General features: G+C 44.4%; 1 protein-coding gene across 4 annotated transcripts in view; it reads right to left on the bottom strand.

Moving 5' to 3' along the window:
- The window catches only part of LOC110493268 (voltage-dependent calcium channel subunit alpha-2/delta-2), a 296,498-nt gene that overhangs the window by 257,106 nt on the left and 12,117 nt on the right, over positions 1-27,275 (bottom strand). For all 4 annotated transcript variants that reach the window (XM_036948226.1, XM_036948229.1, XM_036948227.1 and 1 more), the window contains exon 2: positions 13,376-13,457. In XM_036948226.1, coding sequence (XP_036804121.1) covers positions 13,376-13,457 — 82 coding nt within the window. The remainder of the gene's footprint in view (positions 1-13,375; positions 13,458-27,275) is intronic.

Below are 27,275 nucleotides of genomic sequence, written 5' to 3'. Positions count from 1 at the left end.
GAAACAGAAACAAGAGGCCAGATGTGTGTCGTCTCTAAAGTACAGAAACAGGAGGCCAGATGTGTGTCGTCTCTAGACTACAGAAACAGAAACAGGAGGCCAGACGTGTGTCGTCTCTAGAGTACAGAAACAGAAACAAGAGGCCAGATGTGTGTCATCTCTAGAGTACAGAAACAGAAACAGGAGGCCAGACGTGTGTCATCTCTAGACTACAGAAACAGAAACAGGAGGCCAGATGTGTGTCGTCTCTAGAGTACAGAAACAGAAACAAGAGGCCAGATATGTGTCGTCTCTAGAGTACAGAAACAGAAACAAGAGGCCAGATGTGTGTCATCTCTAGAGTACAGAAACAGAAACAGGAGGCCAGATGTGTGTTGTCTCTAGAGTACAGAAACAGAAAGAGGAGGCCAGATGTGTGTCGTCTCTAGAGTACAGAAACAGAAACAGGAGACCAGATGTGTGTCGTCTCTAGAGTACAGAAACAGAAACAGGAGGCCAGATGTGTGTCGTCTCTAGAGTACAGAAACAGGAGGCCAGATGTGTGTCGTCTCTAAAGAATCAGAAACAGGAAGCCAGATGTGTGTCGTCTCTACAGATTCAGAAACAGGAGGCCAGATGTGTGTCTTCTCTAGAGTACAGAAACAGGAGGCCAGATGTGTGTCGTCTCTAGAGTACAGAAACAGAAACAGGAGGCCAGATGTGTGTCGTCTATACAGAATCAGAAACAGGAGGCCAGATATGTGTCGTCTCTACGGAAACAGAAACAGGAGGCCAGATGTGTGTCATCTCTAGAGTACAGAAACAGGAGGCCAGATGTGTGTCGTCTCTACAGAATCAGAAACAGGAGGCCAGATGTGTGTCGTCTCTAGACTACAGAAACAGAAACAGGAGGCCAGATGTGTGTCGTCTCTAGAGTACAGAAACAGAAACAGGAGGCCAGATGTGTGTCATCTCTAGAGTACAGAAACAGAAACAGGAGGCCAGATGTGTGTTGTCTCTAGACTACAGAAACAGAAACAGGAGGCCAGATGTGTGTCGTCTCTAGAGTACAGAAAAAGAAACAGGAGGCCAGATGTGTGTCGTCTCTAGACTACAGAAACAAGAGACCAGATGTGTGTCGTCTCTAGAGTACAGAAACAGAAACAAGAGGCCAGATGTGTGTCGTCTCTAGAGTACAGAAACAGAAACAGGAGGCCAGATGTGTGTCGTCCCTAGACTACAGAAACGGAAACAGGAGGCCAGATGTGTGTCGTCTCTAGAGTACAGAAACAGAAACAGGAGGCCAGATGTGTGTCGTCTCTAGACTACAGAAACAGAAACAGGAGGCCAGATGTGTGTCGTCTCTAGAGTACAGAAACAGAAACAGGAGGCCAGATGTGTGTCGTCTCTAGACTACAGAAACAAGAGGCCAGATGTGTGTCGTCTCTAGTGTACAGAAACAGAAACAGGAGGCCAGATGTGTGTCGTCTCTAGAGTACAGAAACAGAAACAGGAGGCCAGATGTGTGTCGTCTCTAGAGTACAGAAACAGAAACAGGAGGCCAGATGTGTGTCTTCTCTAGAGTACAGAAACAGGAGGCCAGATGTGTGTCGTCTCTAGAGTACAGAAACAGAAACAGGAGGCCAGGTGTGTGTCGTCTCTAGAGTACAAAAACAGGAGGCCAGATGTGTGTCGTCTCTAAAGAATCAGAAACATGAAGCCAGATGTGTGTTGTCTCTACAGATTCAGAAACAGGAGGCCAGATGTGTGTCGTCTCTAGAGTACAGAAACAGAAACAGGAGGCCAGATGTGTGTCGTCTCTACAGAAAAAGAAACAGGAGGCCAGATGTGTGTCATCTCTAGAGTACAGAAACAGGAGGCCAGATGTGTGTCGTCTCTAGAGTACAGAAACAGGAGGCCAGATGTGTGTCTTCTCTAGAGTACAGAAACAGGAGGCCAGATGTGTGTCATCTCTAGAGTACAGAAACAGAAACAGGAGGCCAGATGTGTGTCGTCTATACAGAAACAGAAACAGGAGGCCAGATGTGTGTCATCTCTAGAGTACAGAAACAGGAGGACAGATGTGTGTTGTCTCTAGAGTACAGAAACAGGAGGCCAGATGTGTGTCGTCTCTACAGAATCAGAAACAGGAGGCCAGATGTGTGTCGTCTCTAGACTACAGAAACAGAAACAGGAGGCCAGATGTGTGTCGTCTCTAGACTACAGAAACAGAAACAGGAGGCCAGATGTGTGTCGTCTCTACAGAAACAGAAACAGGAGGCCAGATGTGTGTCGTCTCTAGACTACAGAAACAGAAAAAGGAGGCCAGATATGTGTCGTCTCTACAGTACAGAAACAGAAACAGGAGGCCAGATGTGTGTCGTCTCTAGAGTACAGAAACAGAAACAGGAGGCCAGATGTGTGTCGTCTCTAGACTACAGAAACAAGAGGCCAGATGTGTGTCGTCTCTAGAGTACAGAAACAGAAACAGGAGGCCAGATGTGTGTCGTCTCTAGAGTACAGAAACAGAAACAGGAGGCCAGATGTGTGTCGTCTCTAGAGTACAGAAACAGAAACAGGAGGCCAGATGTGTGTCGTCTCTAGACTACAGAAACAGAAAAAGGAGGCCAGATGTGTGTCGTCTCTAGAGTACAGAAACAGAAACAGGAGGCCAGATGTGTGTCGTCTCTAGACTACAGAAACAAGAGGCCAGATGTGTGTCGTCTCTAGAGTACAGAAACAGAAACAGGAGGCCAGATGTGTGTCGTCTCTAGAGTACAGAAACAGAAACAGGAGGCCAGATGTGTGTCGTCTCTAGAGTACAGAAACAGAAACAGGAGGCCAGATGTGTGTCTTGTCTAGAGTACAAAAACAGGAGGCCAGATGTGTGTCGTCTCTAGAGTACAAAAACAGGAGGCCAGATGTGTGTCGTCTCTAAAGAATCAGAAACATGAAGCCAGATGTGTGTCGTCTCTAGAGTACAGAAACAGGAGGCCAGATGTGTGTCGTCTCTAAAGAATCAGAAACAGGAAGCCAGATGTGTGTCGTCTCTACAGATTCAGAAACAGCAGGCCAAATGTGTGTCATCTCTAGAGTACAGAAACAGAAACAGGAGGCCAGATATGTGTCGTCTCTACAGAAACAGAAACAGGAGGCCAGATGTGTGTCATCTCTAGAGTACAGAAACAGGAGGACAGATGTGTGTCGTCTCTAGAGTACAGAAACAGGAGGCCAGATGTGTGTCGTCTCTACAGAATCAGAAACAGGAGGCCAGATGTGTGTCGTCTCTAGACTACAGAAACAGAAACAGGAGGCCAGATGTGTGTCGTCTCTAGACTACAATATTAAGAGGCCAGATGTGTGTCGTCTCTAGAGTACAGAAACAGAAACAAGAGACCAGATGTGTGTCGTCTCTAGAGTACAGAAACAGAAACAGGAGGCCAGATGTGTGTCGTCTCTAGAGTACAGAAACAGAAACAGGAGGCCAGATGTGTGTCGTCCCTAGACTACAGAAACGGAAACAGGAGGCCAGATGTGTGTCGTCTCTAGAGTACAGAAACAGAAACAGGAGGCCAGATGTGTGTCATCTCTAGACTACAGAAACAGGAGGCCAGATGTGTGTCGTCTCTAGAGTACAGAAACAGAAACAGGAGGCCAGATGTGTGTCGTCTCTAGAGTACAGAAACAGAAACAGGAGGCCAGATGTGTGTATTCTCTAGAGTACAGAAACAGGAGGCCAGATGTGTGTCGTCTCTAAAGAATCAGAATCAGGAAGCCAGATGTGTGTCGTCTCTACAGATTCAGAAACAGGAGGCCAGATGTGTGTCGTCTCTAGAGTACAGAAACAGAAACAGGAGGCCAGATGTGTGTCGTCTCTACAGAAACAGAAACAGGAGGCCAGATGTATGTCATCTCTAGAGTACAGAAACAGGAGGCCAGATGTGTGTCGTCCCTAGACTACAGAAACGGAAACAGGAGGCCAGATGTGTGTCGTCTCTAGAGTACAGAAACAGAAACAGGAGGCCAGATGTGTGTCGTCTCTAGACTACAGAAACAGAAACAGGAGGCCAGATGTGTGTCGTCTCTAGAGTACAGAAACAGAAACAGGAGGCCAGATGTGTGTCGTCTCTAGACTACAGAAACAAGAGGCCAGATGTGTGTCGTCTCTAGAGTACAGAAACAGAAACAGGAGGCCAGATGTGTGTCGTCTCTAGAATACAGAAACAGAAACAGGAGGCCAGATGTGTGTCGTCTCTAGAGTACAGAAACAGAAACAGGAGGCCAGATGTGTGTCTTCTCTAGAGTACAGAAACAGGAGGCCAGATGTGTGTCGTCTCTAGAGTACAGAAACAGAAACAGGAGGCCAGGTGTGTGTCGTCTCTAGAGTACAAAAACAGGAGGCCAGATGTGTGTCGTCTCTAAAGAATCAGAAACATGAAGCCAGATGTGTGTTGTCTCTACAGATTCAGAAACAGGAGGCCAGATGTGTGTCGTCTCTAGAGTACAGAAACAGAAACAGGAGGCCAGATGTGTGTCGTCTCTACAGAAAAAGAAACAGGAGGCCAGATGTGTGTCATCTCTAGAGTACACAAACAGGAGGCCAGATGTGTGTCGTCTCTAGAGTACAGAAACAGGAGGCCAGATGTGTGTCTTCTCTAGAGTACAGAAACAGGAGGCCAGATGTGTGTCATCTCTAGAGTACAGAAACAGAAACAGGAGGCCAGATGTGTGTCGTCTATACAGAAACAGAAACAGGAGGCCAGATGTGTGTCATCTCTAGAGTACAGAAACAGGAGGACAGATGTGTGTTGTCTCTAGAGTACAGAAACAGGAGGCCAGATGTGTGTCGTCTCTACAGAATCAGAAACAGGAGGCCAGATGTGTGTCGTCTCTAGACTACAGAAACAGAAACAGGAGGCCAGATGTGTGTCGTCTCTAGAGAACAGAAACAGAAACAGGAGGCCAGATGTGTGTCGTCTCTAGACTACAATATTAAGAGGCCAGATGTGTGTCGTCTCTAGAGTACAGAAACAGAAACAAGAGACCAGATGTGTGTCGTCTCTAGAGTACAGAAACAGAAACAGGAGGCCAGATGTGTGTCGTCTCTAGAGTACAGAAACAGAAACAGGAGGCCAGATGTGTGTCGTCCCTAGACTACAGAAACGGAAACAGGAGGCCAGATGTGTGTCGTCTCTAGAGTACAGAAACAGAAACAGGAGGCCAGATGTGTGTCATCTCTAGACTACAGAAACAGGAGGCCAGATGTGTGTCGTCTCTAGAGTACAGAAACAGAAACAGGAGGCCAGATGTGTGTCGTCTCTAGAGTACAGAAACAGAAACAGGAGGCCAGATGTGTGTCTTCTCTAGAGTACAGAAACAGGAGGCCAGATGTGTGTCGTCTCTAAAGAATCAGAATCAGGAAGCCAGATGTGTGTCGTCTCTACAGATTCAGAAACAGGAGGCCAGATGTGTGTCGTCTCTAGAGTACAGAAACAGAAACAGGAGGCCAGATGTGTGTCGTCTCTACAGAAACAGAAACAGGAGGCCAGATGTATGTCATCTCTAGAGTACAGAAACAGGAGGCCACATGTGTGCCGTCTCTAGAGTACAGAAACAGAAACAGGAGGCCAGATGTGTGTCTTCTCTAGAGTACAGAAACAGAAACAGGAGGCCAGATGTGTGTCGTCTCTACAGAATCAGAAACAAGAGGCCAGATGTGTGTCGTCTCTATAGAGTACAGAAACAGAAACAGGAGGCCAGATGTGTGTCGTCTCTAGAGTACAGAAACAGAAACAGGAGGCCAGATGTGTGTCTTCTCTAGAGTACAGAAACAGAAACAGGAGGTCAGATGTGTGTCGTCTCTACAGAATCAGAAGCAGGAGGCCAGATGTGTGTCGTCTCTACAGAAACAGAAACAGGAGGCCAGATGTGTGTCATCTCTAGAGTACAGAAACAGGAGGCCAGATGTGTGTGGTCTCTAGAGTTGTAGACACAACTGTCGTCTCTACAGAATCAGAAGCAGGAGGCCAGATGTGTGTCGTCTCTACAGAAACAGAAACAGGAGGCCAGATGTGTGTCATCTCTAGAGTACAGAAACAGGAGGCCAGATGTGTGTGGTCTCTAGAGTTGTAGACACACGGCTGGTGTTGATTCCATTTGGACCAGAAGCAATACAACAGTAGACCTAGCTTCAGAGAGAGAGAGAGAGAGAGAGAGAGAGAGAGAGAGAGAGAGAGAGAGAGAGGGTACTCCTATGGTAGGTACACCTATAGCTCATCTCTTGGCAGTATTACCGTAGACTACTTAATCACTGACCTCAACCCAGAGTCTCTCAGAACATTCAGTAATATTAAGAAATGCTATAGATGGAAGGAATGTAGTGTGGAAACCTACCAAAAAACAATTATGCCACAACAAATTCAATCCCTTTTAGACAACTTCCTGGACAAAACGTTCCACTGTAATAGTGAAGGTGTAAAGTTGGCAGTAGAAAATCGAAATAGTATATTTGACCTCTCAGCTTCCCCATCAAATCAAAAAATTTCAAACAGAAAACCTATGAAAATGAACAACAATGACAAATGGTTTGATGAAGAATGCAAAAACCTAAGAAAGAAATTGAGAAACCTGTCCAACCAAAAACAGAGACCCAGAAAACCTGAGTCTACGCCTTCACTATGGTGAATCACTAAAACAATACAGAAATACACTACGGAAAAATAAGGAACAGTATGTCAGATATCAGCTCGATGTAACTGAAGAATCCATAGACTCTAACCACTTCTGGGAAAATTGGAAAACACTAAACAAACAACAACATGAATAATTACAGTTGTCGTGTCTTTACTATCATTAACTGAAGACTGATAGTTTTTATCAAAGATTCTCTGTAATTAGTTATTACGCGATTAGACTGATTAATCATGTAACCGTAATTACTAGGAAGTCGGGGCACCAAGGAAAAATATTCAGATTACAAAGTTATAATTTCCTAAAATAACTTTTCAAATATTTTATCTGATCAATGAGTCTTCGAATTAATGAATGATTTACTTTACCTCACGTTAGTCTCATTTCAAACGCCATAAATTGTTGGTTATCTGCACAAACCCAGTCTTCACTATGAGTCATCCATACATCAATTGTCTTAAATAATTTATTTATTACTAACTAAGTAATTCACAGAAATGCATGAACAAACAAACAAACAAGGTAAATGTGGTTACATGAAATGATAGGAGAATGTGCCCTAGTGGGCTAAACCGGCATGGCAGCTTGTTAGACAAAAGGGGAAGTGGGGGTCGAATAAGAAGTCACTACAAAGTGATAATTATAACAATTGAAATGCTAATCCTTTGCACATGAACACTCACTCATTCTGGAACAATTGCAATCAATATATATATATTTACGCTCAGTGTGTCGTCTTGATCGCTGGTGAAAAGTTAATTTCTTTGGTCCGTCTCTCTCCCGCTCTCTATCGGTCGTGGTTAGAGGGGATTGTTCAGAGTGACATTCGTTATAGAATGGATGTTTCGGTGGTTGTCGTTATTTGCGTTCAATGATAGCGAATTCCTAGCTGCAGACTAGTAATTCATATCAAAGACTTGTTCTTATTCTGTCGGTATCGATAGTCTAAGAGTTTAACCACGTGGTATGGTTAAACGATTCAGCAATGGTCTACAACCTTTGTCCCTCCTAATGGAGAAAAACATGGTCTGCAACCTTTAGCCATCTCGTAATTGAGGTAAGCTCGGTCTGCTGATCGAAAACCCAAGTGGGGGTTTTATTCGAAAGGTCCGAAGAGGGCTGTCCCAGGATGTCTGATGACTGGGTTAAGGGCCGGTCCTCTGATTTAGTTCAAATCAAGAGGGAATTGTATTTTTCTTCATTAAACAGTCCAAAATCATATTACACAATTATACAAACAGTATCATACTCACTCATTCATCTTATACAACAATTAGATGTAAACCTCATATCTGAGGCTATTATATAAACCGCGTTATGGTAATGTGGCCACACTGTCTCCCATGAGCTTCCCCAAGTTGTGACAAACGGACCAGTTCGTAGCTGGATTCTTCGCCGACCTTTTATACTTTCTCCGGAACATGAAATTTGTTCGTACCTCAAGTTCTGTGAGGTGGAAGGATTTCCTTTGTCCTCTATGAAAATTGACTCTCTCTCTGCTATGTGGCAGGGTCTTCTCAGGAATTTACGACCTCTGTCCACAGCAGCCTGGTTGAAGGAGGCAAGGGGGAGGCAGGGAGAGGGGGATGGGGTTGCTATACCGAAAGAGGCCAACGTCATGACACAGTGTATCTATCCAAAATGGAGATGTATGGGTAAACTCCAATCTTTATGGCTCAATAACAAAGAACAAACAGCAAAAACATATACATGATCAAATACAAATCTTAGAATCAACTAATAAAGAAGACCAGAACCCACTGGATTATCCAATGACCTTGAATGAACTACAGGATGAAATACAAACCATCCAACCAAAAAAGGCCTGTGGTGTTGATGGTATCCTACATGAAATGATAAAATATACCGACAACAAATTACAATTGGCTATAGTTAAACTTTTTAACATCATCCTTAGCTCTGGCATCTTCCCCAATAGTTGGAACCAAGGACTGATCACCCCAATCCACAAATATGGGGACAAATTTGACCTCAATAACTACCGTGGGAAATGCGTCAACAGCAACCCTGGTAAAACCCTCGGCATTATCATAAATAGCAGACTTGTACATTTCCTCAGTACAGAGCAAATGTCAAATTGCCTTTTTACCAAATTATCGTACGACAGACCAACATTATAAAATCCATGTACACAAACAACAAGTGCGTGGTTAAAATAGGCGAAAAATACACACATGGCCATGGGGTGAGACAGGGATGCAGCTTAAGCCTCACCCTCTTCAACATATATATCAACAAATTGGCGAGGGCACTAGAATGCCTGCAGCACCCGGCCTCACCCTACTAAAACCTGAAGTCAAATGTCTACTATTTGCTGATGACCTGGGCCCTGACAGTAAATCTCAGTAAGACTAAAATAATGTTGTTCCAAAAAAGGTCCAGTCGCCAGGAACACAAATTCCATCTAGACACCGTTTCCCTAGAGCACACTAAAAACAATACAGACCTTGGCCTAAACATCAGCGGCACAGGTAACTTTCACAAAGCTGTGAACGATCTGAGAGACAAGGCAAGAAGGGCCTTCTATGCCATAAAAAAGGAACATAGAATTTGACATACCAATTAGGATTTGGCTAAAAATACTTGAATCAGTTATAGAACCCATTGCCATTTATGGTTGTGAGGTCTGGGGTCCAGCCACCAACCAAGAATTCACAAATTGGGACAAACACCAAATTGAGACTCTGCATGCAGAATTCTACAAAAATATCCTCAGTGTACAACGTAAAACACTAAATAATGCACGCAGAGCAGAATTAGGCCGATACCCTCTAATTATCAAAATCCAGAAAATAGCCGCTAAATTCTACAACCATTCCCAAAACTTCCATAACAAAGCCATCACCCATATGTTTATTTATTTTTCCTTTTGTACTTTAACCATTTGCACATCGTTACAATACTGTATATAGACAAAATATTAAATTTGAAATGTCTTTATTCTTTTGGAACTTCTGAGAGTGTAATGTTTACTCTTCATTTTCATTGTTTATTTCACTTTTGTATATTATCTACTTTTATTTCACCTTTATTTAACCAGGTAGGCTAGTTGAGAACAAGTTCTCATTTACAACTGCAACCTGGCCAAGATAAAGCAAAGTAGTTTGACACATACAACAACACAGAGTTACACATGGAATAAACAAACATACAGTCAATAATACAGTAGAAAAGTCTATATACAGTGTGTGTAAATGAGGTAGGATAAGGGAGGTAAGGCAATAAATAGGCCATGGTGGCAAAGTAAATACAATATAGCAATTAAACACTGGAATGGTAGATGTGCAGAAGATTAATGTGCAAGTAGAGATACTAGGGTGCAAAGGAGAAAGATAAATAAATAAATACAGTATGGGGATGAGGTAGTTGGATGGGCTATTTACAGATGGGCTATGTACAGGTGCAGTGATCTGTGAGCTGCTCTGATAGCTGGTGCTTAAAGCTAGTGAAGGAGATATGAGTCTCCAGCTTCAGTGATTTTTGCAATTCGTTCCAGTCATTGGCAGCAGAGAACTGTAAGGAAAGGCGGCCAAAGGAAGAATTGGCTTTGGGGGTGACCAGTGAGATATACCTGCTGGAGCGCGTGCTACGGGTGGGTGCTGCTATGGTGACCAGTGTGCTGAGATAAGGCGGGGCTTTACCTAGCAGAGACTTGTAGATGACCTAGATCCAGTGGGTTTGGGGGCGAGTATGAAGCGAGGGCCGCAGTGGTGGATAGTATATTGGGCTTTGGTGATAAAACAGATGGCACTGTGATAGACTACATCCAATTTGTTGAGTAGAGTATTCGAGGCTATTTTGTAAATTATGTTACTGAGGTCAAGGATCGGTAGGATAGGGTTTGTTTGCAGCATGAGTGAAGGAGGCTTTGTTGTGAAATAGGAAGCCAATTCTAGATTTAATTTTGGATTGGAGATGCTTAATGTGAGTCTGGAAGGAGAGTTTATAGTCTAACCAGACACCTAGGTATTTGTAGTTGTCCACATATTCTAGGCTAGAACCGTCCGGTTTGACACACTGAACTCGATCAGAGAAGTAGTTGGTGAACCAGGCGAGGCAATCATTTGAGAAACCAAGGCTGTTGAGTCTGCCGATGAGAATGTGGTGATTGACAGAGTCGAAAGCCTTGGCCAGGTTGATGAATACGGCTGCACAGAAATGTCTCTTATCGATGGCGGTTATGATATCTTTTAGGACCTTGAGCGTGGCTGAGGTGCACCCATGACCAGCTCTGAAACCAGATTGCATAGAGGAGAAGGTACAGTGGGATTCGAAATGGTCGGTAATCTGTTTGTTAACTTGACTTTCAAAGACCTTAGAAAGGCAGGGTAGGATGAATATAGGTCTGTAACAGTTTGGGTCTAGAGTGTCTCCCCCTTTGAAGAGGGGGATGACCGCGGCAGCTTTCCAATATTTGGAAATCTCAGACGATACGAAAGAGAGGTTGAACAGGCTAGTACTAGGGGTTGCAACAATTTCGGCAGATAATTTTAGAATGAGAGGGTCCAGACTGTCTAGCCCAGCTGATTTGTAGGGATCCAGATTTTGCTGTCTGTCTGGATTTGGGTGAAGGAGAAGCGGGGGCGCTTGGGCAAGTTGCTGCAGGGGGTGCAAAGCTGTTGGCCGGGGTAGGTGTAGCCAGGTGGAAAGCATGGCCAGCTGTAGAAAAATGCTTATTGAAATGATCGATTATTGTAGATTTATCAGTGGTGACAGTGTTTGGAGCAAATCCCGTTAGCGGGATCGATTTGACAACAACCGGTGAAATGTCAGAGCGACAAATTAAAATTAAATTATTAGAAATATTTAACTTTCATACAATCACAAGTGCAATACACAAAAATAAAGCTTAACTTCTTGTTAATCCAGCCACCATGTCAGATTTCAAAAAGGCTTTACGGCGAAAGCAAACCATGCTATTATCTGAGGACAGCACCCCATCAAACAAACACATGACAATAATATTTCAACCCGCCAGGCGCGACACAAAACTCAGAAATAACAATATAATTAATGCCTTATCTTTGAAGATCTTCTTCTGTTGGCACTCCAATATGTCCCATAAACATCACAAATTGTCCTTTTGTTTGATTAATTCCGTCGTTACATCCCCAAAATGTCCATTTATTTGGCATGTTTGATTCAGAAAAACACCGGTTCCAACTCGCCCAACATGGCTACAAATTATCTAATAAATTACCTGTAATCTTGGTCCAAACATTTCAAACAACTTTCCTACTCCAACTTTAGGTATTTTAAAACGTAAATAATCAATAAAATTTAAGACGGGATAAACTGTGTTCAATAGCGGATAAAATCAAAGTGGACAAGCTTCAGGTCGCTCGCCCCAAACAAAAGAGTCCACTTGGCTCAACTCCCAGAAAGGAAAGGGCTACTTCTTCATTCCTCAAAGGAGAAACATCAACCAATTTCTAACATCTAGTGGAAGCCATAGGAACTGCAAGCATTTTCTATTAAAACGGGCTTGCCATAGAAAACTAATGGAAAACAGATTGACCCCAAAAAAAGATTTCCCTGCCAAATCAGTTCTGTTATACTCACAGACATTGTTCAAACAGTTTTATAAATATCAGAGTGCTTTCTATCAAAATATACTAATAATAATCATATCCTAGCTTCTGGGCCTGAGTAGCAGGCAGTTACTTTGGGCATGTTTCTCATCCGGACGTGAAAATACTGCCCCCTATCCCAGAGAGGCTAGACTCAGTGCAGTGGGGAGCTGGGAAGAGGTGCTCTTATTCTCCATGGACTTTACAGTGTCCCAAAATCTTTTGGAATTAGTGCTACAGGATGCAAACTTCTGTTTGAAAAAGCTGGCCATAGATTTCCTAACTGACTATGTGTATATTGGTTCCTGACTTTCCTGAAAAGTTGCGGTGGCTATTCGATGCTAATGCAGAAAGCCACAGGATGTTTTGTGCTGGTCAAGGGCAGTCAAGTCTTGGGTGAACCAAGGGTTATATCTGTTCTTAGTTCTACATTTTGAATGGTGCATGCTTTTTTAAGATGGTGAGGAAAGCACTTTTAAAGAATAACCAGGCATCCTCTACTGACGGGATGAGGTCAATATACTTCCAGGATACCCGAGACAGGTCGATTAGAAAGGCCTGCTCACTGAAGTGTTTTAGGGAGCATTTGACAGTGATGAGGTGTGGTCGTTTGACCGCAGACCCATTACGCACGCAGGCAATGAGGCAGTGATCGCTGAGATCCTGGTTGAAGACAGCAGAGGTGTATTTAGAAGGAAAGTTGGTCAGGATGATATCTAAGAGGTTGCCCATGGTTACGGATTTAGGGTTGTACCTGGTAGGATCCTTGATAATTTGTGTGAGATTGAGGGCGTTTAGCTTAGATTGTAGGACGGCCGGGGTGTTAAGCATATCCCAGTTTCGGTCACCTAACAGTACGAACTCTGAAGATAGATGGGGGAAATCAATTCACATATGGTGTCCAGGGCACAGCTGGGGGCTGAGGGGGGGTCTATGACCAGAGGCAACGGTGAGAGACTTGTTTCTGGAAAGGTGCATTTTTAAAAGTAAAAGCTTGAATTGTTTGGGCACAGACCTGGATAGTATGACAGAACTCTGCAGGCTACCTCTGCAGTAGATGCATTGGATCAGATATGATCTTAAACCTCAAATGAAGTACAGTTCCCAGTACTTACCCCTCTTATCTGCTGGGTTCCAGTGACCAACTGTATAGTCTTCTCCAGCTCCTTTTCAATGCGGCCTGCCCAATGCATCATTCTGAAGGAAGAAAGACACACAGCTGTAACTTTAATATTCATGCTTTTCATAAATAATATGAGGCTGTAAAAAAGTACATTCCCTTCCCTTGTTTACCTCATGTGATGTGCTGTACTGTCTGTCTGTCTGTCTGTCTGTCTGTCTGTCTGTCTGTCTGTCTGTCTGTCTGTCTGTCTGTCTGTCTGTCTGTCTGTCTGTCTGTCTGTCTGTCTGTCTGTCTGTCCGTCCGTCCGTCCGTCTGTCTGTCCACCTGTCTTTCCATCTTTCTGTCCATCACCCACTCCCCTCATTCCCTCCATAGACACACTTATTTTTTTATCTCCTAGCGTCAGTTTCATTCATCAACATCCCTTCCAGATGTCAATCATCCCAGTAAGGTTCTGGTTGGATGGAGTGTGAGCATGTGTTCTGAAAGCTGGGCTTGGATCAGTAGCACAGCTTAAAAGGGCATGTAATAAAACATTTAAAATGCAGGTCTGACAGAAGTGCACAATAAGCAGGAGGCTCTCTCAGTGGATGAAGCCAAGTCTGGAATGAAGAGATCAAACATCTGGAGTACCCCACTGTAGATCTCCCACCAAGACTACAAATGACTGGATCAAGATGTTCACAAGCTGCTGTTCAATCAGCAAGAGTTAGCAACTTAGAGTGGAGGCCCTACCCACCCAGGCATCAACCACCCCCATCTAAAAGATAAATAATTACACTCACATACATAAAATAGATCATTAATGAGTAATAATAAAAAGTAAGTCTAATCAAATTGTATTTGTCACATGTGCCGAATGAAATGCTTACTTGCAAGCCCTTAACCAACAATGCTTTAAGAAGTTAAGAAAAATCTGTGTTAAGTAAAAAAATAGATAATAAAAGTAACAAATAAATAAAAAGCAGCAGTAAAGTAGCAATAGTAAGGTTATATACAGGTGATACTGGTACAGAGTCAATGTGCTGGGGCATGTAGGTAGAGTTAAAGTGACTATGCACAGATAATAAACAGAGTGTAGCAGCAGCGTAAAAGAGGGGTCTAGGTATCCCTTGACTAGGGTGGCTAGAGTCCTTGACAATGTTTAGGGCCTTCCTCTGACATCCCCTGGTATAGAGGTCCTGGATGGCAGGAAGCTTGGCCCCAGTGATGTACCGGGCCGTACGCACTACCCTCTGTAGTGCATTGTGGTCAGAGGCCGAGCAGTTGCCATACCAGGCAGTGATGTAACCAGTCAGGATGCTCTCGATGGTGCAGCTGTAGAGCCTTTTGAGGATCTGAGGACCCATGCCAAGTATTTTCAGTCTCCTAAGGGGGAATAGGCTTTGTCGGGCCCTCTTCATGACTGTCTTAGTGTTTGGACCATGATAGTTTGTTGGTAATGTGGACACCAAGGACCCTGAAGCTCTCAATCTGCTCCACTACAGCCCTGTCGATGAGAATGGAGTTTGCTCTGTCCTCTTTTTCCTTCAGTCCGCAATAATCTCCTTTGTGTTGATCACGTTGAGGGAAAGGTTGTTGTCCTGGCACCACACAGCCAGGTCTCTGATCTCCTCCCTATAGGCTGTCTCATCGTTGTCGTTGATCAGGCGACAAGTTTGCCGATGACACTGTTGTGTCATCGGCAAACTTGACGATGGTGTTGGAGTCGTGCCTGGCCATGCAGTCATGAGTGAGCAGGGAGTACAGGAGGGGAATAAGCACGCACCCCTGTGGGGCCCCCGTGTTGAGGATTAGCATGGCGAATGTATTGTTACCTACCATTACCACCTGGGGGCGGCCCTCATCTGCGTGGCAGATGTGTGTTGTTACCTACCCCTACCACCTGGGAGCAGCCCTTCAGGAAGTCCAGGATCCAGTTGCAGAGGGAGGTGTTTAGTCCTAGGGTCCTTAGCTTATTGATGAGCTTTGAGAGCACTATGGTGTTGAACGCTGAGCTGTAGTCAATGAATAGCATTCTCACATAGGTGTTCCTTTTGTCCAGATGGGAAAGGGCAGTGTTGAGTGCAATAGAGATTGCATCATCTGTGAATCTGTTTGGGCGGTATACAAATTGGAGTGACTCTAGGGTTTCTGGGATAATGGTGTTGATGTGAGCCATGACCAGCCTTTCAAAGCACTTCATGGCTACAGACGTGAGTGCTACGGGTCGGTAGTCGTTTAGGCAGGTTTATTTAGTGTTCTTGGGCACAGGGACTATGGTGGTCTGCTTGAAACATGTTGGTATTACAGAATAAGTCAGGGACAAGTTGAAAATGTCAGTGAAGACACTTGCCAGTTGGTCAGCGCATACTCGGAGTACACGTCCTGGTAATCCGTCTGGCCCTGCGGCCTTGTGAATGTTAACCTCTTTATAGGTCTTATTCCCATTGACTACGGCGTGATCACACAATCGTCCGGAACAGCTGATGCTCTCAAGCATGTTTCCGTGTTACTTGCCTTGAAGCGAGCATAGAAGTAATTTTGTCATGTACTGTCATGTTGTGTCTTGTCTCTGTCCTTTCCCTTCACCCTGTCTCCCTCTGCTGGTCGTTGTTAGGTTACCTTTTCTCCCCCTCTTTCCCCCAGCTGTGCCTTGTCTCCTCCTAACCACCTCGTCACCCCTTTTCCCACCTGTTCCCTTTTTCCCTCTGATTAGGTCCCTATATCTCTCTCTGTTCCTGCTCCTGTCCTTGTCGGATTCTTGTTTGTTGTGTTTCATGCCTGAACCAGACTGTCGTCATGTTTGCTGTAACCTTGTCTTGTCCTGTCGGAATCTGCCGGTCCGTCTGAGCCTACCTATGTTTGGTAATTAAAGAAGCTCTGTTTAAGTTAATTCGCTTTTGGGTCCTCATTCACGCACCGTAACAGAAGAATCCGACCAAGAATGGACCCAGCGACTTCGGATCCTCTCCACTCAGCCGTCGGGATCCAGGGAGCGATGCTAGGCAGACACGAGCAGGAATTGTCTGCTGCTCGACATGCCGTTGAGACCCTGGCCACCCAAGTCTCCAACCTCACAGAACAGGTTCACCATCTCCGCCTCGATCCACCGGCCACTTCCAGGGCTTTCGAATCTCCGGAGCCCAGAATCAATAACCCGCCGTGTTACTCTGGGGAGCCCACTGAATGCCGCTCGTTCCTCACCCAGTGTGATATTGTGTTTTCTCTCCAGCCCTACACTTTCTCCAGGAGCACTGCTCGTGTCGCCTACGTCATATCTCTCCTTATTGGACGGGCTCGTGAGTGGGGCACGGCAATCTGGGAGGCAAGGGCTGAGTGTACTAACCAGTATCAGGACTTTAAGGAGGAGATGATACGGGTTTTTGATCGATCTGTTTTTGGGGAGGAGGCTTCCAGGGCCCTGTCTTCCCTATGTCAAGGTAATCGATCCATAACAGACTACTCTATTGAGTTTCGCACTCTTGCTGCCTCCAGTGGCTGGAACGAGCCGGCTTTGCTCGCTCGTTTTCTGGAGGGTCTCCGCGCAGAGGTAAAGGATGAGATTCTCTCCCGGGAGGTTCCTTCCAGCGTGGATTCCTTGATTGAACTCGCTATTCGCATTGAGCGACGGGTTGATCTTCGTCACCGAGCTCGTGGAAAGGAGCTCGCGTTCTCCGTTGCCCCCCTCTCCGCATCACTACCATCTTCCTCTGCCGGCTCGGGTGCTGAGCCCATGCAGCTGGGAGGTATCCGCATCTCGACTAAGGAGAGGGAACGGAGAATCACCAACCGCCTCTGTCTCTATTGCGGTTCCGCTGGTCATTTTGTCACTTCATGTCCAGTAAAAGGCCAGAGCTCATCAGTAAGCGGAGGGCTACTGGTGAGCGCTACTACTCCTGTCTCTCCTTCAAGATCCTGCACTACCTTGTCGGTCCATCTACGCTGGACCGGTTCGTCAGCTTCCTACAGTGCCTTAATAGACTCTGGGGCGGAGGGCTGTTTTATGGACGAGACCTGGGCTCGGGAACATGACATTCCTCTCAGACAGTTAAAGGAGCCCACGGCCTTGTTCGCCCTGGATGGTAGTCCTCTCCCCAGGATTCAGCGTGAGACGCTACCTTTAACCCTCACTGTTTCTGGTAATCATAGTGAAACCATTTCTTTTTTAATTTTTCGTTCACCTTTTACACCTGTTGTTTTGGGCCATCCCTGGCTAGTTTGTCATAATCCTTCCATTAATTGGTCTAGTAATTCTATCCTCTCCTGGAACGTCTCTTGTCATGTGAAATGTTTAATGTCTGCTATCCCTCCTGTTTCCTCTGTCTCTTCTTCACAGGAGGAGCCTGGTGATTTGACAGGGGTGCCGGAGGAATATCACGATCTGCGCACGGTGTTCAGTCGGTCCAGGGCCACCTCTCTTCCTCCACACCGGTCGTATGATTGTAGTATTGATCTCCTTCCGGGAACCACCCCCCCCCCGGGGTAGACTATACTCTCTGTCGGCTCCCGAACGTAAGGCTCTCGAAGATTATTTGTCTGTAGCTCTTGACGCCGGTACCATAGTCCCCTCCTCCTCTCCCGCCGGAGCGGGGTTTTTTTTTGTCAAGAAGAAGGACGGGTCTCTGCGCCCCTGCATAGATTATCGAGGGCTGAATGACATAACAGTGAAGAATCGTTATCCGCTTCCTCTTATGTCTTCAGCCTTCGAGATCCTGCAGGGAGCCAGGTGTTTCACTAAGTTGGACCTTCGTAACGCTTACCATCTCGTGCGCATCAGGGAGGGGGACGAGTGGAAGACGGCGTTTAACACTCCGTTAGGGCACTTTGAATACCGGGTTCTTCCTTTCGGCCTCGCTAACGCTCCAGCTGTCTTTCAGGCATTAGTCAATGATGTCCTGAGAGACATGCTGAACATCTTTGTTTTCGTTTACCTTGACGATATCCTGATTTTTTCACCGTCACTCCAGATTCATGTTCAGCACGTTCGACGTGTCCTCCAGCGCCTTTTAGAGAATTGTCTTTTTGTGAAGGCTGAGAAGTGCACTTTTCATGCCTCCTCCGTCACATTTCTCGGTTCTGTTATTTCCGCTGAAGGCATTAAGATGGATCCCGCTAAGGTCCAAGCTGTCATTGATTGGCCCGTCCCTAAGTCACGCGTCGAGCTGCAGCGCTTTCTCGGCTTCGCGAACTTCTATCGTCGTTTCATCCGTAATTTCGGTCAGGTGGCAGCTCCTCTCACAGCCCTTACTTCTGTCAAGACGTGCTTTAAGTGGTCCGTTTCCGCCCAGGGAGCTTTTGATCTCCTCAAGAATCGTTTTACATCCGCTCCTATCCTTGTTACACCTGACGTCTCTAGACAGTTCGTTGTCGAGGTTGACGCGTCAGAGGTGGGCGTGGGAGCCATTCTTTCTCAGCGCTCCCTATCTGACGACAAGGTCCACCCATGCGCGTATTTTTCTCATCGCCTGTCGCCGTCGGAACGTAACTATGATGTGGGTAACCGCGAACTGCTCGCCATCCGGTTAGCCCTAGGCGAATGGCGACAGTGGTTGGAGGGGGCGACCGTTCCTTTTGTCGTTTGGACTGACCATAGGAACCTTGAGTACATCCGTTCTGCCAAACGACTTAATGCGCGTCAGGCGCGTTGGGCGCTGTTTTTCGCTCGTTTCGAGTTTGTGATTTCTTATCGTCCGGGCTCTAAGAACACCAAGCCTGATGCTTTGTCTCGTCTCTTCAGTTCTTCAGTAGCCTCCACTGACCCCGAGGGGATTCTCCCTGAGGGGCGTGTTGTCGGGTTGACTGTCTGGGGAATTGAGAGGCAGGTAAAGCAAGCGCTCACTCACACTCCGTCGCCGCGCGCTTGTCCTAGGAACCTTCTTTTCGTTCCCGTTCCTACTCGTCTGGCCGTTCTTCAGTGGGCTCACTCTGCCAAGTTAGCCGGCCACCCTGGCGTTCGGGGTACGCTTGCTTCCATTCGCCAGCGTTTTTGGTGGCCCACCCGGGAGCATGACACGCGTCGTTTCGTGGCTGCTTGTTCGGTCTGCGCGCAGACTAAGTCCGGTAACTCTCCTCCTGCCGGCCGTCTCAGGCCGCTTCCTATTCCCTCTCGACCGTGGTCTCACATCGCCTTAGATTTTGTCACCGGACTGCCTTCGTCAGCGGGGAAGACTGTTATTCTTACGGTTGTCGATAGGTTCTCTAAGGCGGCTCATTTCATTCCCCTTGCTAAGCTTCCTTCTGCTAAAGAGACGGCACAAATCATCATCGAGAATGTTTTCAGAATTCATGGCCTTCCGTCAGACGTCGTTTCGGACAGAGGTCCGCAATTCACGTCTCAATTTTGGAGGGAGTTTTGCCGTTTGATTGGGGCTTCCGTCAGTCTCTCTTCCGGCTTTCACCCCCAGTCTAACGGTCAAGCAGAACGGGCCAATCAGAATATTGGTCGCATCTTACGCAGTCTTTCTTTTCGCAACCCTGCGTCTTGGTCAGAACAGCTCCCCTGGGCAGAATACGCCCACAACTCGCTTCCTTCGTCTGCGACCGGGCTATCTCCTTTTCAGAGTAGCCTCGGGTACCAGCCTCCGCTGTTCTCATCTCAGTTCGCCGAGTCCAGCGTCCCCTCCGCTCAGGCTTTTGTCCAACGTTGCGAGCGCACCTGGAAGAGGGTCAGGTCTGCACTTTGCCGTTATAGGACGCAGACTGTGAGGGCTGCTAATAAGCGTAGAATTTTGGACATGCGTCCTCGGGGCCGTGGTCACCAGTACCTCGTAGATTGGGAGGGGTACGGTCCTGAGGCGAGGAGTTGGGTTCCCTCTCGGGCGTGCTGGACCGTGCGCTGATCGAGGATTTCCTCCGTTGCCGCCAGGTTTCCTCCTCGAGTGCGCCAGGAGGCGCTCGGTGAGTGGGAGGGTACTGTCATGTACTGTCATGTTGTGTCTTGTCTCTGTCCTTTCCCTTCACCCTGTCTCCCTCTGCTGGTCGTTGTTAGGTTACCTTTTCTCCCCCTCTTTCCCCCAGCTGTGCCTTGTCTCCTCCTAACCACCTCGTCACCCCTTTTCCCACCTGTTCCCTTTTTCCCTCTGATTAGGTCCCTATATCTCTCTCTGTTCCTGCTCCTGTCCTTGTCGGATTCTTGTTTGTTGTGTTTCATGCCTGAACCAGACTGTCGTCATGTTTGCTGTAACCTTGTCTTGTCCTGTCGGAATCTGCCGGTCCGTCTGAGCCTACCTATGTTTGGTAATTAAAGAAGCTCTGTTTAAGTTAATTCGCTTTTGGGTCCTCATTCACGCACCGTAACAAATTTAGGTTGTCTGGTTGGGTCGTGTCACTGGGCAGCTCGCGGCTGTGCTTCCATGTACAAATGTTAAGGAAATAGTAACTCTACAAACATGAAGCCCTTTCTTCGCTCATATTTGTATTGGGGCTTGCGAAGCATGACTCTACCCTTTAAATCTTCATCATACTTATTATTATTATTATTATTTAGAACGCTATTCTTCTTACACTATTTAAGCTATAAACGTCATTCAAACTTTCAAATGTTTAGACCGGTCTGGAAGAGTGTGCATGTATACAACTTTTTGATATATTTTATACTTTTTAAATTATTAAGCTTTTAGTCCGTTTTTTTTGTCCTTCATCCACTTGCACGGAATTCCCTCTACATTCTAAAGGTCCCATTGTGACATTATCACCTCCAACATTCCATTCACAGTAAATGCAACAACAACGACTTCCATTCACAGTAAATGCAACAAAAAGTTAGAGGGTATGACACCTGGTCTATTTCCCTGCTATTCAAATCTGAAATTGAAACAAAAAGATCTGCAACCAATCTAACGATACAGCTGTTTTAGTAACCGAAATAACACAGCATTTCAGACATCAACTTCTCTGCTAGAGTCTAAACAGAATTATCTCATACCCACTGGCCACTGGCTCCAGGCTGGCTCCAGGTCATCTACAAGTCCATGCTAGGTAAAGCTCCACCTTATCTCAGTTCACTGGTCACGATGACAACACCCACTCATAACACGCGCTCCAGCAGGTGTATCTCACAGATCATCCTTAAAGCCAACACCTAATTTGGCCGCCTTTCGTTCCAGTTCTCTGCTGCCTGTGACTGGAACGAATTGCAAAAATCGATGAAGTTGGAGACTTTTATCTCCCTCACCAACTTCAAACATCTGCTATCTGAGCAGCTAACCGATCGCTGCAGCTGTACATAGTCTATCGGTAAATAGCCCACCCAATTTACCTACCTCATCCCCATACTGTTTATATTTATTTACTTTTCTGCTCTTTTGCACACCAGTATCTCTACCTGTACATGACCATCTGATCATTTATCACTCCAGTGTTAATCTGCAAAATTGTAATTATTCGCCTACCTCCTCATGCCTTTTGCACACAATGTATATAGACACTTTTTTTTCTTTTTTTCTACAGTGTTATTGACTTGTTAATTGTTTACTCCATGTGTAACTCTGTGTTGTCTGTTCACACTGCTATGCTTTATCTTGGCCAGGTCGCAGCTGTAAATGAGAACTTGTTCTCAACTGGCCTACCTGGTTAAATAAAGGTGAAATAAATAAAAAATAAATAAAAAATACCAATCAGAAGTTACAGCTGTTTGTCAGAGTTTAGAGTGAGGAAAAGTAGCTAGCTAAAGCAGCTCTCTCATGTCTCATCATTGAGCAGCCCAAATGGAGCCGTTGCGATGGATACTCACACACACAGAGAAGCGCACGTGGCAGCACAGGCAAATATTATGATGAGGGTGAAGAAGGTAATTGAATTTAGAACAATAGTGTAATGATGGTGAAGAATTGTGAACACCAAGAAAGTAGCTACAAGGAAGCATCCGAGGCAACAGGGCATCATCCTCCTTCTCAGGATCGTGCCCTGCGCTCTAAATAACTCAACTGGCTAGTTTGCCTGTCTGTAAAGAGAAAGGAGGGCTGTACAATTGATCTTGCTGCTCTAATTGGATAGAGTGAAGCTGTCTCAGTTCACTCGCTTCATATTTCACCCGATCTCTTCTCAATGCACTTCTTTCAGTTTTCACATGCAAACACTGTAGTTTAGACACTGACCACAACTACTGACCAAACTACTGCTCTGGTCTGCAGTAGCGCTGGTTTGATCTGGTCCTGTGCATAATTAGCTAACTCTGGTTCACACTAGCTCTGGTCTAACTCTTGTCTGCACTATTAAGTGACTTCACAAAGTATTCACACTCCACTTTTTCCACATTTTGTACTGTTACAAGGTGGGATTCAAATGGATTTAATTGCCTTTTTTTTATCAATGATCCACACAAAATACTCTGTAATGTCAAAGTGGAAGAAAAATTTGAACATTAAAAAAGTATATACAGTCCTGGTCAAAAGTTTTGAGAATGACACAAATATTAATTTCCACAAAGTTTGCTGCTTCAGTGTCTTGAGATATTTTTGTCAGACGTTACTATGGAATACTGAAGTATAATTACAAGCATTTCATAAGTGTCAACGGTTTTTATTGACAATTACATGAATATTTGCAATGTTGACCCTTCTTTTTCAAGACCTCTGCAATCCGCCCTGGCATGCTGTCAATTAACTTCTGGACCACATCCTGACTGATGGCAGCCCATTCTTGCATAATCAATGCTTGGAGTTTGTCAGAATTTGTGGGGTTTTTTTTGTCCACCCACCTCTTGAGGATTAACCACACGTTCTCAATGGGATTAAGGTCTGGGGAGTTTCCTGGCCATGGACCCAGAATATCAATGTTTTGTTCCCTGAGCCACTTAGTTATAACTTCTGCCTTATGGCAAGGTGCTCCATCATGCTGGAAAATGCATTGTTCGTCATCAAACTGTTCCTGGATGGTTGGGAGAAGTTGCTTTCGGAGGATGTGTTGCTACCATTCTTTATTCATGGCTGTGATCTTAGGCAAAATTGTGAGTGAACCCACTCCCTTGGCTGAGAAGCAACCACACACATGAATGGTCTCAGGATGCTTTACTGTTGGCATGACACAGGACTGATGGTAGCGCTCACCTTGTCTTCTCCGGACAAGCTTTTTTCCGGATGCCTCAAACAATCAGAAAGGGGATTCATCAGAGAAAATGACTTTACCCCAGTTCTCAGCAGTCCAATCCCTGTACTTTTGACAGAATATCAGTCTGTCCCTGATGTTTTTCCTGGATAGGAGTGGCCTCTTTGCTGCCCTTCTTGACACCAGGCCATCCTCCAAACGTCTTCGCCTCACTGTGCGTGCAGATGCACTCACACCTGCCTGCTGCGATTCCTGAGCAAGCTCTGTACTGGTGGTGCCGGCAGCTGAATCAACTTTAGGAGACGGTCCTGGCGCTTGCTGGACTTTCTTGGGCGCCCTGAAGCCTTCTTCACAACAATTGAACCGCTCTCCTTGAAGTTTTTGATGATCCGATAAATGGTTGATTTCGGTGCAATCTTACTGGCAGCAATATCCTTGCCGGTGAAGCCCTTTTTGTTTAAAGCAATGATGACGGCACGTGTTTCCTTGCAGGTAACCATGTTTGACAGAGGAAGAACAATGATTCCAAGCACCACCCTCCTTTTGAAGCTTCCAGTCTGTTATTCGAACTCAATCAGCATGATAGAGTGATCTCCAGCCTTGTCCTCGTCAACACTCACACCTGTGTTATAACGAGAGAATCACTGACATGATGTCAGCTGGTTATTGTGTAGCAGGGCTGAAATGCAGTGTAAATGTTTTTTTGGAATTCAGTTCAGTTGTCACACTCTGACCATAGTTTGCGTTGTTTGTTTCTATGTTTTGTTTGGTCAGGGTGTGATATGAGTGGGCATTCTATGTTGTATGTCTAGTTTGTCTGTTTCGATGTGTTAGGCCTGATATGGTTCTCAATCAGAGGCAGGTGTTAGTCGTTGTCTCTGATTGGGAACCATATTTAGGTAGCCTGTTTTGTATTGTGGAGTGTGGGTGATTGTTCCTGTTTCCAGTGTTCCTGTGTTTGTGTGTTTGTGTGTTTGTGTGTGTGTGTGTGTGTGTGTGTGTGTGTGTGTGTGTGTGTGTGTGTGTGTGTGTGTGTGTGTGTGTGTGTGTGTGTGTGTGTGTGTGTGTGTGTGTGTGTGTGTGTTCACGTTACGGGACTGTTTCGTCTTCGTTCATTTTGTTGGTTTATTGTTTTTGTTCGTTGTTAAAGTATTCTATTAAAATAGATAATCATCACGCTGCATTTTGGTCCTCCTCTCCTTCGCCCGACGAAGAACGTTACAATTTGCATGGCAAAGAGGGACTTTGCAATTAATTGCAATTCATCTGATCACTCTTCATAACATTCTGGAGTATATGCAAATTGCCATCATACAAACTGAGGTAGCAGACTTGTGTGAAAATTAATATTTGTGTCATTCTCAAAACTTTTGGCCACGACTCTACAGTACCAGTCAAAAGTTTGGACACACCTACTCATTCAAGGGTTTTTCTTTATTTTGACTATTTTCTACATTGTATAATAATAGTGAAGACATCACAACTATGAAATCACAGATATGGAATCATGTATTAACCAAAAAAGTGTTTACCAAATCCAATATACAGTATATTATATTTGAGATTCTTCATCCTTTGCCTTGATTACATAAGTATTCAACCCCCTGAGACAATACATGTTAGAATCACCTTTGGCAGCAATTACAGCTCTAAGAGCTTTGCACACCTGGATTGTACAATATTTGGACATTATACTTTTTAAAATTCTTCAAGCTCTGTCAAGTTGGTTGTTGATCATTGTTAAACAGCCATTTTCAAGTCTTGCCATAGATTTTCAAGACGATTTAAGCAAAAACAGTAACTGGGCCACTCAGGAACATTTCATGTCATCTTGGTAAGCAGCTTGAGTGTATATTTGGCCTTGTGTTTTAGGTTATTGTCCAGTTAAAAGGTGAATTTGTCTCCCAGTGTCTGTTAGAAAGCAGACTGAACAATATTTTCCTCTAGGATTTTGCCTGTGCTTAGCTCTATTAGGTTTATTCCCGTAACGTGATGCATCATAATGGAAAATATGAAGAGTGGTACTCAGTGATGTGTTGTATTGGATTTGCGTCAAACATAACATTTACTATTCAGGAAATAAAGTTAATTTCTTTGCCAGATTTTTTGCAGTTTTACTTTAGTGCCTTATTGCAAACAGGACGCGTGTTTTGGATAATTTTTATTCTGTACAGGCTTCCTTCTTTCTATTTAGGTTAGTTTTGTGGAGTAACTACCACGTTGCTGAGGCATCGTCAGTGTTCTCCTATCACAGCCATGAAACTCTGTAACACTTTTAAAGTCACCATTAGCCTCATGGTGCAATCCCTGAGCGGTTTCCTTCCGCTCCGGCAACTAAGTTATAAAGGATGAGTGTATCTTTGTGGTGACTGGATGTATTGATACACCATCCAAAGTGTAATTAATAACTTCACCATGCTCTACCAATAGGTGCCCTTCTTTGCAAGGAATTGGATAACCTCCCTGGTCTTTGTGGTTGAATCTGTGTTTGAAATTCACTGCTAGATTGTGGGACCTTACAGATAATTGTTTGTGTGGGGTACTGAGATGAGGTAGTCATTCAAAAATCATGTTAAACACTATGATTGCACACAGAGATGAGCCCATGCAACTTATTACGTTACACGTTAAGCACATTTTTACTCATGAACTTATTCATGATTGCCATAACAAAGGGGTTGAATAGTTGTTATTGGTTCAAGACATTTCAGCTTTTCGTTTTAAATTAATTAGTAGTAAACATAATTCCACTTTGCCATTATGAGGTATTGTGTGTTGGCCAGCTACACAAAATCTCAATTTAATCTATTTTAAATTCAGGCTGTGACACAACAAAATGTGGAAAAAGACAAGAACTGTGAATAGAACTGTGAATTTTTTTAATTAAGGGGTAGATCAGCTGTAATATCACAGATAGATTGTGACTTCCATCAATGTAATTGCCACTTTTCCAATCCCTCATATACTTTAAAATATATATATATATATACATAAAATATATTTGTATATTTTTCATGTATTATTTTCCCCTAACAACCCTCCCCTAATTGGAGTAAACTAATGGACAACAAAACATAGGCTTCTACTTACAGCTTATACATACTATATACAGTTCACGGGCACAGTATATTTTACAGTAGTTATATTTTGATGGTTTTTAGTCCCATTCAGCTCCACTCAACCCCTCCCATCTATCTCTGAACACCATCCAGATTTAATTTATACTTACCATACATTTTTCAACTGTGCTGCGATGTTTCACAAAAGTTCTGAACCTTTCTATTCTCATAGATTCTACATTTCTTAAATTAAATTGTGAATACTTTCTGAAGGCACTGTAAAATAAATACTTAAATGTGCATACATTAGCATACAGTATAATATCCATCAATAATAATTGCAACTCTTGAACTGTTCAAGCTAAAGACAACAAACCAACTTTCACATGTTCAGGTTATCCTATCCTATGAACCAATCAATCAATCAATCAATATTTTCATCAACCTACATGTTCAACTATAACTATTCACCATTCATTAAAACTGTAGACACTACCACTACTATAACTTATTTCAAAACCATACTTTTAAACAAGCTAGAAAGCACATCACATTTTCTTCAGGAAATGTACTTTTCAGCGATCACTGTTAGCCTAAAGAGTTTTTAAAAATTAGATAGAACTACAGCTAGCTATCAGTAGGTCTACATACGAACCTATTCTACGTAGTTCTTCAACTACCAAAACAAAAAACTTCTAAAGAGCTTTCATCACACTTTCATCACACTTTCATGCACCATCTTATTTCTTTCTCAAAATAATAGCCTCAAATATTCTAATCATTATATCATCATTCAACTAAAATCAA

Source organism: Oncorhynchus mykiss, chromosome 17 (genome assembly GCF_013265735.2).
Source record: "Oncorhynchus mykiss isolate Arlee chromosome 17, USDA_OmykA_1.1, whole genome shotgun sequence".
NCBI lineage: Eukaryota > Metazoa > Chordata > Actinopteri > Salmoniformes > Salmonidae > Oncorhynchus > Oncorhynchus mykiss.
This window is presented reverse-complemented; position numbering and strand designations above follow the sequence as displayed.